Source organism: Mus pahari, chromosome 13 (genome assembly GCF_900095145.1).
Source record: "Mus pahari chromosome 13, PAHARI_EIJ_v1.1, whole genome shotgun sequence".
Classification (NCBI taxonomy): Eukaryota; Metazoa; Chordata; class Mammalia; order Rodentia; family Muridae; genus Mus; species Mus pahari.
In genome coordinates, this window is record NC_034602.1 from 44,959,198 (window position 1) to 44,973,733 (window position 14,536).

Here is a 14,536-nt window from a genome sequence, read left to right on the forward strand (position 1 = left end):
CCTCCTCCTCTTCCTCCTTCTCCTGCCTATACCTCCTCCTCCTCCTCCTCCTTCTCCTTCTCCTGCCTATACCTCCTCCTCCTTCTCCTGCCTATACCTCCTCCTCCTTCTCCTTCTCCTGACTATACCTCCTCCTCCTCCTCCTCCTCCTCCTGCCTATACCTCCTCCTCTTCCTCTCTTCCTCGTCCTCCTCCTCCTGCCTATACCTCCTCCTCCTCCTCCTCCTGCCTATACCTTCTCCTCCTCCTCTTCTCCTCCTCTTCCTCTTCCTGCCTGCACCTTCCAAATGCTGTGATTACAGATTTGTACCAAAGCCAGACAGAATGGACAATGACATTCTTATTGAAATATGACTCATACTAACTGATAGTCATGTATTAATCCATAGCCTTTAGTTCTTTTTACTTGCACTAAGTTTTTAACATTAGTCTGTGGTTGTTTTTAAATGTTGTCATAATGGTGCTATAGATTACTGCATTTGTAGCTACAAGGAAGGGAGGAATGACTCAGAGTTGTGCCCCAGTTGGAAATCCTGAGGTAGTCACCTACTGGTTTCCACACTCAAGGGACAGAACTCTTAAGTTTTTCTGGCATATATTTAGATAAAGACTTTTTAAGCTAAGGGATTGTTTTTAATCGGATATGAATAATTTGTCTTCAAAAGAAGTAAATGCTCCCGTGAGTCATTTTATTTATTATTTTATTTTGTAGCTTGAAACCAATCTGCTGTATTCCTTCTTACCTGAAGTAACTCGGATGGCCAGAAAGTTTACTCACATTTCAGCTCTCTTACAGGTATGCATCCATAGCCCTTTACTGGAAGTTTTATAAAGAAAAACTATCGAAAGTTCATGCTGTAAAGCTACCTGCAATAGGAGTGCTATAAACTAATCTTATAATACTTATTAAAGTGAAAGCAAAAATTTAATTGAGAATCTCATGTCTAGCCCTGTTAACTGCCTCCAAAAAAGGGGGGGGGGGAATCCTATAAATCTCCTAAACTATTTATAATGAGAATGTAACTTAAAATTTTTTTATAGAAAAACTATTGTGCAAAAAGTATCTTCATGGGCTGGAAGGATGGCTCAGCATTTAAGAGAACTGACTGCTCTTCCAGAGGATCTGAGTTCGATGGTGGCTCACAACCATTTATATTGGGATTCAATGTCTTCTTGTAGTGTGTCTGAAGATAGTGACCATGCACTCACATACATACAATGAATAAGTAACTCTTTAAAGAGAAAGAGAATATTTGTATAACTCAGCTTTTTTCATAGTAAATCCATCCTAAGTTAGTCCATGGTTCTGTACTCGAGCAGTTTGGCTGAGCTGATCCACAACGTTCTGTTGATCTGTGCCTGGAGTAGCTCACCTTAAAGAAACTCGCTATGCAAACACATACGTGTTCCAAGGCTGGAGCGGCTTTGTGTCTGCTCCACCTCCCTCATCCTCTAGCCTGCTTGCCTGCGAGCATTCACATGGTCTCAACAGTGTGAGTCTACGGTGCAAAGACTTGGAGGCCTTGAGCTCAAGTTGCTATTTCTGCTGTGTTCTGTTAGAACAAGGCATGGCCCAGGCTAGACTGTTTTCCCTGACTGAGCACCTACAAAGAAGTACTGACCTTTTGTTTGCTTTACCTCAGTCTTTATTTTGCTTGATGTTAAAGATTTCTAGAGGTTTGTTTTTTCTTAGGGATCTTGTCTGACAGTTGAGTACCTAAACAAAGCAACATCATCACATATTCCCAAAGACAAACTTGGGAATGTGTCATTGTAAATTTGTAACAATCACTGGATAATTCAGTTTCTTAATTAAGTGATTACCAAAGCTTAGTCATGTATTTCTTTTTTCCTATAGCTTTATTGAGTTAGAAGAGAAGTTGAAAGTAAATTCTGCCAAAGAAGAATGCGATAGCATGTTCTTTTGGTATTTTTTACTGTACTTTTCTTTTTGTTAATAGTATATAAATCTGTCACTGACATGTATGTGTGAAGCATGGGAAGAAATTCTGATGCAGATGGACTCCCGTCTCACTAAGTTTGTACAGGTAATGTACTGATAACTGAAATTCCCTGTGCTGATACTGAGCTCATTCTGTCTGTAGTTACTTTATGAGATATATGAGGGTCAGAACTGGGCAGAGTGGCTCACTTTGTAATCCCAACACTGGAAGAGACAAGACAGAAAGTTTGCCACAAATTCAAGGTTGATGTGGGCTACAGGATGAGACTATGTCTAAAGAAAAGGTGGCAGGCCAGAGAGATGCCCAAGTAGTTCAGAGCATTTGCTGCCCTTGTGGAGGGCCCACGTTTGAATTGGTTGGCTCACATCCAACTGCAATTATAGCTTTAGAGGGATCTGATGTCCTTAGCCTTTGTGGATACCTGTTATACCTCTATTCGTATGTGTGCGCGCGCGCGCGCGCGCGCGCACACACACACACACACACACACACACACACACACACACACACACTTTAAAATAAAGTCTTAAAAGAAAAAATTAGTTTTGATTTGCAAAATGCTAAGATTTTTGTTTTAGATGGTTCAGTACAACCTTAGTTTTTAGGGGCAGGGTGTGAAAAGAATGTATTAGTTTTCTGTTACAGTGGCTTGTAATATATCAAGAAGGAATTTTTTTTAGCTCTTAGTTTTAGATTCTGACAGTTGAGGGTTATGTAGCATCATTTGTTTTCTATCTGTTGAGAAGGGTTCATGCCAGGTGGCATCGTGACAAGAGCATGTTTAATAGGGGTCACACTGACACAGGAAGCCAGGCGGTGTGGGTGGGTAGTCTCTTTCTAACAAGCACTCTTAGAAGAACTAACCAGTGTCCCCAGAGTGTCGACTTCATTTCTTCTCACTGACTTACCGCCTTCCACCCTCAGCTTCTACTTAAAGAGTCTACCATGGCAGTGTCAGTGAGGGTAAGCCTGGGGACAAGCCACACACCGACCGGGGCAGACTTTTTGTTTCCCCTTGGGTACAGCTGGGTGGAGCTGTACTAAAATTATGTCTCTATAAATTTGAACAAATATGCTTATGTTTATTATAATATAAATATAATATACATAGATAAATATATTATATTTATGAATATAAAATATGTATTTTTAAAATTTTATCTAGGAAAAAACTACAACCACATCAGTGCAGGACGAGTTCATGCACTTACTGCTGTGGGGGAAAGCCAGGTGAGTGCACGTAGGTGATCTCAATTTGACTTTCTCTCCCATCTTCTCTTGACAGTAATTATTTCAAAGGTAGTTATTTCCTTTATAAAGATAAAATATAAAATTCTGGTAGAAGACCTCTCCTCCCAAAAAAGTATGTCCGTTTTTGGGATTTTGTTGTTGTTGTTGTTGTTTTTTTTTTTTTTTTTTTTTTTTTCGAGACAGGGTTTCTCTTTGTAGACCAGGCTGACCTCGAACTCAGAAATCCACCTGCCTCTGCCTCCCAAGTGCTGGGATTAAAGGTGTGCGCCACTACTGCCCGACTAGTTTTTGGGATTTTCTATGAACTTTTTATATACATGTGATCATTTTGTATGTATATATAAGTATGAATGTGCATATGTATATTGGATGTATAAAAGTTCCAGAACTTTTTTTGTTTTGTTTTGTTTTGTTTTGTTTTTCAAGACAGGGTTTCTCTGTTTTTTGGTTTTTGCTTTTTTTCTTTCCAGACAGGGTTTCTCTGTGTAGCCCTGGCTGTCCTGGAACTCACTCTGTAGACCAGACTGGCCTCGAACTCAGAAATCTGCCTGCCTCTGCCTCCTGAGTGCTGGGATTAAAGGTGTGCACCACCACTGCCCGGTTTCAGAACTTTTATGTAGCCAAGATAATCTTTTTCTTCTGACACCTTGGGTAAATAACTACCCAGGGTACTAATTAGTAATCCCTTCTTGATGTTTAGAAGTGTATAATTCGTTTATTCTGGATTTTACTGTGACATTTCTGTCTCTATGGATAAACACAATCCTCATTTGACTGGTGCTATTTCTTCATGATTATTTTGTTCCAAAATCCTGTTTGTACTTTGAAATTTAGGTTTTAAATGGCACATTCAGAGTTTGAATGGAAAGATTACTAAAATGCTTTCTTTTTTGTTGCAGTGCTGAACTTCAGACTCTCCTGATGAACCAGTTAACAGTGAAGGTGCTGTTAAAGTCTCTATGTTTAAATGGCTGTGAACACATTTTTAATAGTGGTCTTTTTGGGGAATGACATAATAGTATCATAGTTACATGCTAAATGTATTTTCTTCTCTTAATTAGGGCTTAAAAAAGCTTGGCCAGTCTATAGAGTCATCATATTCCAGTATACAAAAACTGGTTATAAGTCACTTACAGAGGTATGGAAGTGATGTAGAATTTTTTGATACTGCATTCATACATACACGGCATTGGTCATATTTCTGCTTCCTTCTCTCCACTGTTTGACATTGTCTTTTCAAGCCTTTTCTAGCTATTTGCATTGGTATTTTAGGGAACTTGGCATACCCAAGATTGAAGTCGGTAATGACAATTTTTTTTTTTTTTTGTGAAAATAGTTTTCTAATTCTTTTAACCAGGCTGGACTTTTTGAATATTTGGGGTTTTTTTCTTTCTTATTTAACTCTAAAATAAGCCACATAGCTTCTAATATTTTACATATTTTTTCATTTAATATCTTGGCAGTTTGTTCTTGTCATCTTGGTTTCACACAAGAGTTAGCTATGTGGCTGGCCCAGTGTTTCTCAGTACTAGGCCAAGGCTCGTGCCTGGGTTTTCCAGGTCTCCTGCTGTTTCTGTGCACAGCAACTTGAGTGAAGCAGTTTGTAAGTGACTGCTGAGTGTTTGGTTTGTATTTTGACAACTCTTATGCTGGGTTTCTAGAAATACCCACAGTCCCCTGAGCTCACTGAGTACCTTCTGCTTTGGTCTGTTCCATACTGCACTGTGTCTGTCTACTTCACTTTCCCCACCGAGTGGATTGTTACTTAAAAACTTGCAGTACCTTTGCTTTTATCAAGGCCTTGAGCATGTTTGCTTCTACTTTACCCATGCTAGGTACCTTTTGGTTTCCCAAGCTTGATATTGTATCTTCCACTCAAGGCTTTTTTTTCTCTTCCCTACCCTATTTTTTTTTAAATAAATATCTTTGATTTATTTGTTCATTTATTAATAATGATGCTGGGAATGGAATGTAGGGTCTTGGGCATGTTGCGTAAACAAACTCTGCTATTGAGTTATATCCCCAGTTCACCCAAGGACTTACATAACCTTCCTTTCTTTTTGGAACACTCTCATCTTCTCTTTACCTGAGTTCTTCAGCTCTTTGAGTCTTCAGAGAAGCCTTCAGCAGTTCCTGGAGTAGATCTGGGTCTTCTATTTCACCTGTGCATTTCCCTCAAGGCCCTTAGGGTAGTTAGTTAGGAAGATGTACTGCATGACTGGTTGTAACTAACTCCCCTATTGCACTAAATGCTTCGAGGACCTTACCATTATTTCCCACTATGTCCCCAGTACCTGGTATCTGACATGAAGTCAGAGCTTAAAAATCTGTGAGGACAGGCTGGTGTCTTACGTCTTTATTCCCAGCACCCAGGATGTAGTTACAAGCAGGTGGATTTCTGTGAACTGGAAGCCAGCCTGGTATGCACAGTTCTAGGCCAGTCAGGGCTATGTAGTAAGAGCCTGTCCTTTAAACAGAAGTGTCTATTGTTGAACACATGTCCACATGGTCAAGCGCCAGGGTTAGAACTGGAGGCGCAGCTCAGTGGGTAGAGAGCTCGACAAGCCCTGCATGCAGTCTCACCGTGATAGAGAATCTAATCTGGTAGTCGTGTGTTTTCATTTCAGTTGTCATGATGGACAAATGATTCTTCTAGTTCTTCGAAATAGTTTGGTAAATCTTTTCTGTGGAAAGATTATTAAGATTTGCTTGGTTTTCTGAAATCAGCAAGTGATTATTGACTACCACCTTGATGATAGTAATGGTACTTATCTCTGCTCTTTTGCTAGTGGCTCTGAGTCTTTACTGTATCATTTGAGTGAACTTAAAGGAATGGCTTCATGGAAGCAAAAATACGAACCTCTAGGACTGGATGCTGCAGGCATTGAAGGTATTGATTGAATTTCTCCATAGACTATACTAGATACAGTTCACTTACTCAACAGGTGACCCTTTTTTTGTCTGTTTTTCTTTAGATGCTATTACTGCTGTGGGTTCTTTTATCCTCAAAGCAAACGAACTTCTCCAGTAAGTCATGTGCTAACCAGGAGTGTGGCTATGAGAGTATTTCCTTTTTACTTAAATAAGAACCTGAATCTCTTAAGAAAAATTTTTTATAAGAATATGTCAGTAGCACACAGATCATTTAATGAAAAACTTTATTTCCTGGTCTCTCCATCTTCATCCTTGTTCTAACTCCTGTGTCTCTTTCTGTTTACTTTCTTTATTCTCCTAAAAGCTTATTTTATTTCTTGTACCTACCAGTTTTGTTTTATTTATTTTTTGTCTTGATTTTCCTGAACACTGTTGGCCTTGTCTTATTGCGTTATGTTGTGTTGTGTTGTGTAAGGGACTCCCTGTGTTCCCAGGCTGGCCTGAAACTTTCAGCCTTCCAAATGCTGCAGCCACAGTGTTGTGTGCTCCCCGCCTTCCCTGCCCCTTAGATTCTCTTGTTGTCATGCACTGTCCTCTCTAGCACACCTTTCCCTGGCTTCTCTTTCTGAAGGGTGATGCACTATCCATCCGAGCCATCCTCTGCCCCACAGATTGTCCCTTCACCCTGCACCTGCTCCTTCTGTGCTTTGTGCTTCGCTTCCCTGTCTAGCTGTTTATAGAGACACTGTCTGTCTTGCTTTCCTGCATTAGGCTAGGACTTTCAGGATAGCATATTCTAAAGTAGCTCACTCAGAAAGCAGATGTTGAAGGTAAATGTCCCCAATACTTTCTTACCCTCATATAAAATTGATGGTTTTGGTGGGACTTAGGATCTGAAGAAATAATTTCTCCTAGAACTTTCAAAGCATTGCTCCATTACATTTAGGAGTTTTTTATTGCTGGTTGGTAGTTACTTGCTTTCTGATGGCTTTGAAGTGTATTTTTAAATTTCACTTCTAACAAACATTAGTCTTAATCCTTGACATCTTGAAGTAGCAATTCTAGGTGTGGGTCTTTCTGTTCTTGTTCTGATTTTAAAGAGCTATCAAAACTTTAATCTTAGAACCTGACAGACACCCTAAAATTGGGTGGTGATGCCAAATGCCTTTAATCCTAGAACTTGACAGGTGGAGGCAGGCAGATTTCTGAATTTAAGGCCAGCCTGGTCTACAGATCAAATTCCAGGACAGCCAAAGCTACACAGAAAAACCCTGTCTCAAAAAAACCAAAAACAAACAACAGAAACCCCCAGCTTTAATCCTGTTAACTTATTCTAGTGATTTCTCTTTTTTCCCTTATTAACTGAAATTTTCTTGTAGAAATCTATCTGGACAGATAGTGGACTTGATGGAGTTTTGTTTTCTTTCTTTTTTTTTTCTCAATGTTTCCTAAAATTTTTGGCTTAATACTGCTACACACTCAAATGTCACATTGAACACTTTCGTATGTTTTGGTTTCGCTTTTTTTTTTTTAAGATAGGGTCTTATATATCCTGGATTGACCTTGAACACCCTATGTAGCTCAGGCTGGTCTTGAACTGGTGATGTTACTCCTTCTGTCTCCCAAGTACTATGATTATGGGTGTATCTTTCACTCTGAATTCTTAAGCTGTGTTTTAAAGAACTAGAAATTGAGTATATAACGTTGACCAAAACTTATAAAATTCTCTGCTCTTTTTTGATTATAATGAAGCTTTGATTATAATATGGTGAGACAGGCAATAAACCAATGGGTAATTGAAGTAAATATGGGTCAGTAGTTATATGTAGAAATGAGAAAAACCAGGCAGAGGGTGTGAGGTATGGTAATGCAAAGATCCCCATGTATACATGGATTCCATTTGCACACATCCAACCAACTGCAGGTCAAAATATTTAGGAAAGGACGTTGTATCTTTATCATATACGTACAGAGTTTTTTCCCTTGCCATGATTCCCTAAATAATACAGGAGGGCTGCTAGCTATTTACACAGTATTTGTTTACCTTTTCTTAGACCTTGTAGCTCGTCTAGAGATGATCACTCATATGCAGACACTACACATCCTTAGGTATGGATATCCTGATATTTTTGTTGATTTTCTGTTTATATGATAAAATACCATGACCAAAGCCACTTAAGAAAGAAAGAGTTTAATTGGGCTCATGGTTCCAGAGGGCTAGAGCCCGTGAAGGGCGAGTGAAGGCAGGAGGAGTAGCTGAGAGCACACACATCTTGATCTGAAAGCAGGAAGCGTGTTTAGAATGGCAGGAGTCTTGAAACCTCAAATCCTAACCCCAGTGACAAACTCCAACAAGGCCATACCATTTAAATTTTCCCAAACATTTCCACCAAGTGGGAACCAAGTATTCAAACATGAACCTGTGGGGGCCATTCTCACTGAAACACTCACAGCTGGTGTGGAAGAGGGGTCCTTTAACTAAGTCCCCTTCAGGATGAAGGACAAATGCAGAGTCAAGAAAGGCCTAACAGAAAAGATGAAGTTAGGGGTAGGTAGGAAGGGGGGGAGGGAGTCCTGTTGACATTTGGAACATCTTTGGCATGGTCAAGGAACTTCAAGAGGCGGTGTAGCTGAAGTGTATTGAATAAGCACAGGCAGTGGATCAAATTGAGAGGAGCAAGGGAAGTTGGGCTAAAACCCACAGGCAATGTAGAAGGCACAGAGTTTTTCTTTGGGTGTAGTAGAGGCCCTTGGACAATTGGCAGCCACAGTGTAATACTTGGTTTTTAAGGACCCGTTGCTGTTAATGTTGAGAATAGATTGTAGTTAGGCAAGGGCGGACTCTTAACAGGTATGGCTTTTTCTTTAACTTGTCCATCTTTAATTATTTTACTATATTTCTTATATCCTAACCAGTGCTTATTCTTTGTAAACACGTGAGAGTGTATTTTGTGCCTTTTCCTTAGAAGACATTTGCATGTATTTTCTAAGACTATGGTTACTTTCCTTCATACCAGAGATGCAGGACTTTAGTCTACAGTTCACTTTGGATTGCAGCATTGCAAGAACGCCTCATGCATTGAGTGCAGTTGAGGTGGCATGCGTTAGTTGTCATGTCTTTAAGTCTGAGCTGCTTCTCACTCCTGCTCGTGGTTTCTCTGGGCTTTGCTGGCCCCAACTCTGTGCTCCACCTGCACTTGACCTCTGCTGCTGAGCCCTGCTCTCACCAGTCCTTGGTGTTTTGAATTTGTTTTCATTTTTCTCTTTTTGTGAGTTTATAAGCCTTCTAGCATTGCTTTTCTTCCCATGAAGTATTTTGTGGTTCACCACATTGGCTGAGAGCACATTTAAAATACTAAGCTGTCTGTCATTGCCTTTTAATACAAATTGAAGGCAGTTAAATTACTTGTTTTTTTTGTTTGTTTGTTTGTTTTTTTTTCAAGTAAGTAAATTGCAGCATTGTTATACTGGCTTACAGATGGAGAAACCGAGGCAATGAGCATTTTGGTGTTAGGCTGATTGCCTGGGGTGGAAAGCTTTTAGAAAAGGCACAAAGAAACTTCTTGTTTTTATTGTTGATAAAAAAGTTTTTGTTACATCCCTTGGTAACTTGTGAGAAACGTTACAATCTTCTATCAAATACCTTTATAGAGAAAAGTAAGATACTGGCTTAGTTTTAATTCCTGCTGTCATAAAATACCCTGACTTTTTAAAAAGCAGATTGAGGGAGAAAGGCTCATGTCACAGTTCATTGTAACAGACAAGTCAAGGCAGCAGGAACTTAAAATAGCTAGTTACATTACATCCACATTCAGGAGTAGAGAGAATTGAATGCACACGTGCTTGCTACTCACCTTCCACTCCTGTGAGGCCTAGGACTCCAACCCAGGGAATGATGTTGCCCATAGTAGGCTATGTCTTCCCACATTGGTTAACACAATCAAGGCAGTCCCCCACAGACAAGCCTGAAGGCCTGTTTGAGCCTGTAGAGGCTCCCTTGTTAGACTCTTGCTAGTGCTTCTATATTGTGTCTAGCTGATGGCTAGCACTAACCATCACTGATGCTAATTCACTTTGCAGAGCTGATGTGCACCATAGTTCTGGGTGAGCGTTGGAAAGCCAGGAAGGAAAGGTCCCAGTGTTACTTGCTTGGGGTAATTACCTCATAGATGTAAGCCTAAGGAGTTTAGAAGTGGTTTCTTAAGATAAAGATGTACAGTACTAAATTTGGAGGTACATGTATGCAGTGCCCAGGGAAATTTCATTTTTTTAAGAGATTTATTGTCAAAATCAAAACTAACCTTAGCATGTCTACTGATGTTGGAGGTGGTGACCTTATACAATTTTGTAATAAAGATTTCCTTTTGGAGTTAATATTGACCAATAATATTTTTAAACTGAAATAATATTGAAAACGAATTTTTTCTGATTTGTTTGTAAATACTGAAGAAAGACTGTTGTCCAGCTTGTAGCAAGGCCTTTGACCCAGTTACAGTCTAAGTTAGCAGCCTCTTTCTCTTCTTTTTTTCTTTTTCTCTTCTCTTTTCTTTTAAGAACTACTTTGATTTTTAAAAAATAATTTTAGGGTTGTGTTTGATTTGTATAACCGTCTGTTCCAGGTGTTTTAAGTGTCATCCAGACAGGGAAAAAAGAATATAGCAGTAAGGTGTATTATTTCTCATGATAGTCAAGCAATGATATATGAACTGCACATGATAATCTTCTCTCTCATTTATTTTTTACCTTTTTAGAGTTATAGACAGTAGTATGAAAAACTTCAAGGCATTTTTTCGGTGGCTGTATGTAGGTAAGTTGAATGATAATATAAACTCATTTTAAAATCTTTACTATTTAATTTTTGGGGGGAGAAAAATGTTTCTCTTAGTGAAAAGAAACTCTTCAAAATGAGAGGTTTAGTCCAGTATAGCACATTTAACCTTTGAAAAGTATCTGTAATAAAAATTGCTTCTAATGACCTTTACGGATAATTTTCTAAAACCCTTTTCTTTCCAGCAATGCTGAGAATGACAGAGGACCACGTGCTTCCTGAGCTGAACAAGGTAGTGATGGGAACGTGGGCAGCATGTCCCTGCATGTGTGGACACATGATGTGTGGACACATGAGCACTCTCTAGAGGCAGCACTGAGCAGTTGGAGGCTACTTTTTCTCGCCCTTCCCTGCAGAGTACTGTAATCAAGTATGCCTACACAGCATTTCCATTCTGTTAGGGTTATAAGTAATATACACGTACAGGAGGTGGTGTTTAGGTTATGGACCCGACCATCTTATGTAAGGGATTCTGAAGTCCCTGGATGTTGTGTATGTGGCGTCCCAGAGGCAATGCCCCATGGACCACTAGTGACACCTGCTGTTTCTCCTGTGTCGGCTGTTTCTGGCTGAGCTCAGCATTGCTGGGCTTATGGTACTTTCGTATAGTTACTAGCTAGTCTTGTTTCTTGTTACTTTTTTGCTTTTTGTGTGTGGTTTTTTTGTTTTGTTTTGTTTTCAAGACAGGGTTTCTCTGTGTAGCCCTGGCTCTGTCCTGGAACTCACTTTGTAGACCAGGCTGGCCTCGAACTCAGAAATCCGCCTGCCTCTGCCTCCCGAGTGCTGAGATTAAAGGCGTGCACCACCACGCCTGGCCTCTTTTAAATTCTTACACCACATTATTATAGCTACCTATAATATCTGTATCATAAAGTTGTGACAAAGCATCCGTTTAGTCTCTACTTAAACCTCCGTAAGTCTTAAATGCTTGTTTATTTTCCTGCAAAGGACTGGCACCTAAATCAAAGCTTGGTAGACGTAGTTTTAGTTGTCAGGACTGTGCTAGGTGTCCGTGGCCTCGCCGGGGCCTGTGGAGTGAGGGCAGGGTCTCCAGTGGGCTGCCCTAGCCCCCCTGTCTGAACTGCCTCTTCTGCGGACCCCTGGGGCGCTTTCTTGGTTTGATTGGTTTTCTTGTCCCATTTGGTTACAGATGACTCAGAAGGATATCACATTTGTTGCTGAATTCCTCACTGAACATTTCAATGAGGTAAGAGATTTGTATTTCTATAGTTCTGAGAATACTTTTGTTAACCCTCTGTGTGGTAAAAAGGTAATTGCATGTAAATAATTTAGTTGAAGACCTTAGCAATTACTTTAAAAAACAAAACAAAACAAAAAAANCAAAAAAAAACAAAAACCAAACTATTGAACTAATCAGTACCTGTACTTCCTTAGAAAACTCTGCTTCTCTTTGTGAATATCTCACAATCTTTGAGTAGCTGCAACAACAGCTTTCTTAAAAAAAATACATATTTTTTGTTTAAATTTAAGATTTAAGTTAATTTTACAACTAATCTGTATTTATCCTGCAGGCTCCAGACCTTTATAATAGGAAAGGAAAATACTTCAATGTTGAAAGAGTTGGTCAGGTATGGACATTAGGTTAAAGTTTTTGATTTTAAGAACTTTTAAACTGAATACTGTTAATTTGAAAGGGAGTTGGATGTGGTGCATAGGTAAAGCTAGAGAGAAGGGGCATAATAGGAGGGATTGGGGGGAGAAAAGGGGAAGGGATGAAATGATACTATATTTCAATTAAAAATTTTAAAAACTTAGTATTATTCTATATTGTCCAAAGTTTAGGAATTTAATATTCAAATATATTGTAGGTCTGCCTTTTTAGTAAGATGACCAAAGATGTTACTTAAATATTTGATGACCAAAGATGTTACTTAAATATTTGAGACTTGAACCCTTTTATATTCTAACAGTTATTGAGAACCCCAAACACTTTAAGTCAAGTGTTAACTGTCACATGTGGATACTATTGTTAGTGTAAAAAAGTAGTTATTCATTTAGTAATTAAAAATAATCCACTTCTTGTTATGTTTTAATGGAAAATTTCAGTGGCCTGGCATTCCTTTCTATGTTAGCAAGCCTCTGCTGTCCAGCTAGTAGAAGGCAGTTTAGGCCCCCAGTTTCCCTCGGTGTCCACAGTCTCTGCTTTGATAGGCTGATTTGGTTGATACAATTCAAAGATATCTGGACTCACACATGCTTTTTCTTGGAAGGGACAGCAGTGTGATGGTGGCTTCTCAGAAGTTAGTTTTAGTGTGGACTCTGAGATTCTGTCAGTGAACTCTCCATTGCTTGAACCCTAAATCTGTCCATTTTCTTACATGGAGAATAATCTTTTATCCATGTGTGGCTTTGAAAAATCTGGTGGGTATTTTTTTTTTTTTAATTTTTTGGCAAAGATTGGTTCTGTTAGATCATAGCTCTATCTCCTAGGTGTTAGTATCTTATTGCAGATCTGTGCAGAAGGTACACTTTGTTAGTCACTAGCCTACTCAGAGAACTCTAATCCTGTGAAGCTGTCAGGCATAGCAATGGCAGGTGCAGTTTCTAAACTTTTAATTCTTGCTTTAAAGTTTGTTTCTTTACTGAGAGCTCTCACAAAGCTTGAACCTGCCCGCAGTCTCTCTGCTGGGATCATAAGTCTGGACCATCACCCCTAGCTGGAAGGTTAGAGTTACATTGGCATGAAATATCTTGGGCTAAGTGACAGGCTTATATTATTTTCCAGAAAACATCTTCCTAAAATCCAAGATGAATAATTACAGTTTTTCCTCCAGTCACGTTTTCAAGTAAAAATGCAATCCAAATCTTTAAAAGTGCCTTGTCTTAGGTAAAACTAAAATACTTGTGTAAGTGCCTCTCCTTAGGATAACTCTCCTATTTGGTGTGCTACAAAGTGTCATGTGCCTTCTTCCCATTCTGCCACACAGAATGTTCAAGATCTATACTCAGAGGTTGAGATTTAATAAAATAAATACTTTAAAGGCTCTTTTAAAGATAAACAAAACTAAGACCATATGGTGGCTGGGGTGCCCTTCTCTTCTGGGCAGCCACCTTGATTCACTTTTCCCACCACCAGTGCAAATGCCATGAGACTGGTGTTTGCATTGTTACAGAACTGCTGTTGATCTGTTGGATCCCTGGAGTGTCTTGACGACTTGCAGGGGTCTGTGGGCATACTCTTGGAGCAGCTAGTTACATTGCTAGCTGGCACTTAATTTATAACTATTTAAAATCAGTTTGTGATCTCTATGGTAACCATTCCGACCCTCCAACTGTTTACAGTTTCTTTTCTTGACGTTTAGCAGCCTTTTGTCTCCTCACTTTTTAAACAGTGGACTTGCAGAAAATTTGGCAGTAAAGCACAGTAACTTTCTAAATAGAAAAAAGTGATTTGGTGAGCTTTATTCTTTTCTGAATTGTAATGATCCATTCTTGTAGTATTTGAAAGATGAAGATGACGACCTTGTATCACCCCCTAACACAGAAGGAAACCAGTGGTATGACTTCCTCCAAAACAGCACCCACCTGAAAGGTACTCACGAACTTCCTCGTAGTTACCTGGGACCAGATCCTTAGTCACCAGTCGACGTTGAGCTGG

At 39.4% G+C, this 14,536-nt stretch overlaps 1 protein-coding gene across 1 annotated transcript in view; it reads left to right on the forward strand.

Moving 5' to 3' along the window:
* Anapc4 (anaphase promoting complex subunit 4) overlaps window positions 1–14,536 on the forward strand; it is a 33,551-nt gene that overhangs the window by 10,690 nt on the left and 8,325 nt on the right. The window contains exons 9-20 of the mRNA XM_021211370.1: window positions 713–796; window positions 1,962–2,048; window positions 3,130–3,194; window positions 4,115–4,157; window positions 4,277–4,353; window positions 6,005–6,105; window positions 6,191–6,242; window positions 10,841–10,896; window positions 11,103–11,149; window positions 12,068–12,124; window positions 12,450–12,506; window positions 14,377–14,470. Coding sequence (XP_021067029.1) covers window positions 713–796; window positions 1,962–2,048; window positions 3,130–3,194; window positions 4,115–4,157; window positions 4,277–4,353; window positions 6,005–6,105; window positions 6,191–6,242; window positions 10,841–10,896; window positions 11,103–11,149; window positions 12,068–12,124; window positions 12,450–12,506; window positions 14,377–14,470 — 820 coding nt within the window. The remainder of the gene's footprint in view (window positions 1–712; window positions 797–1,961; window positions 2,049–3,129; window positions 3,195–4,114; window positions 4,158–4,276; window positions 4,354–6,004; window positions 6,106–6,190; window positions 6,243–10,840; window positions 10,897–11,102; window positions 11,150–12,067; window positions 12,125–12,449; window positions 12,507–14,376; window positions 14,471–14,536) is intronic.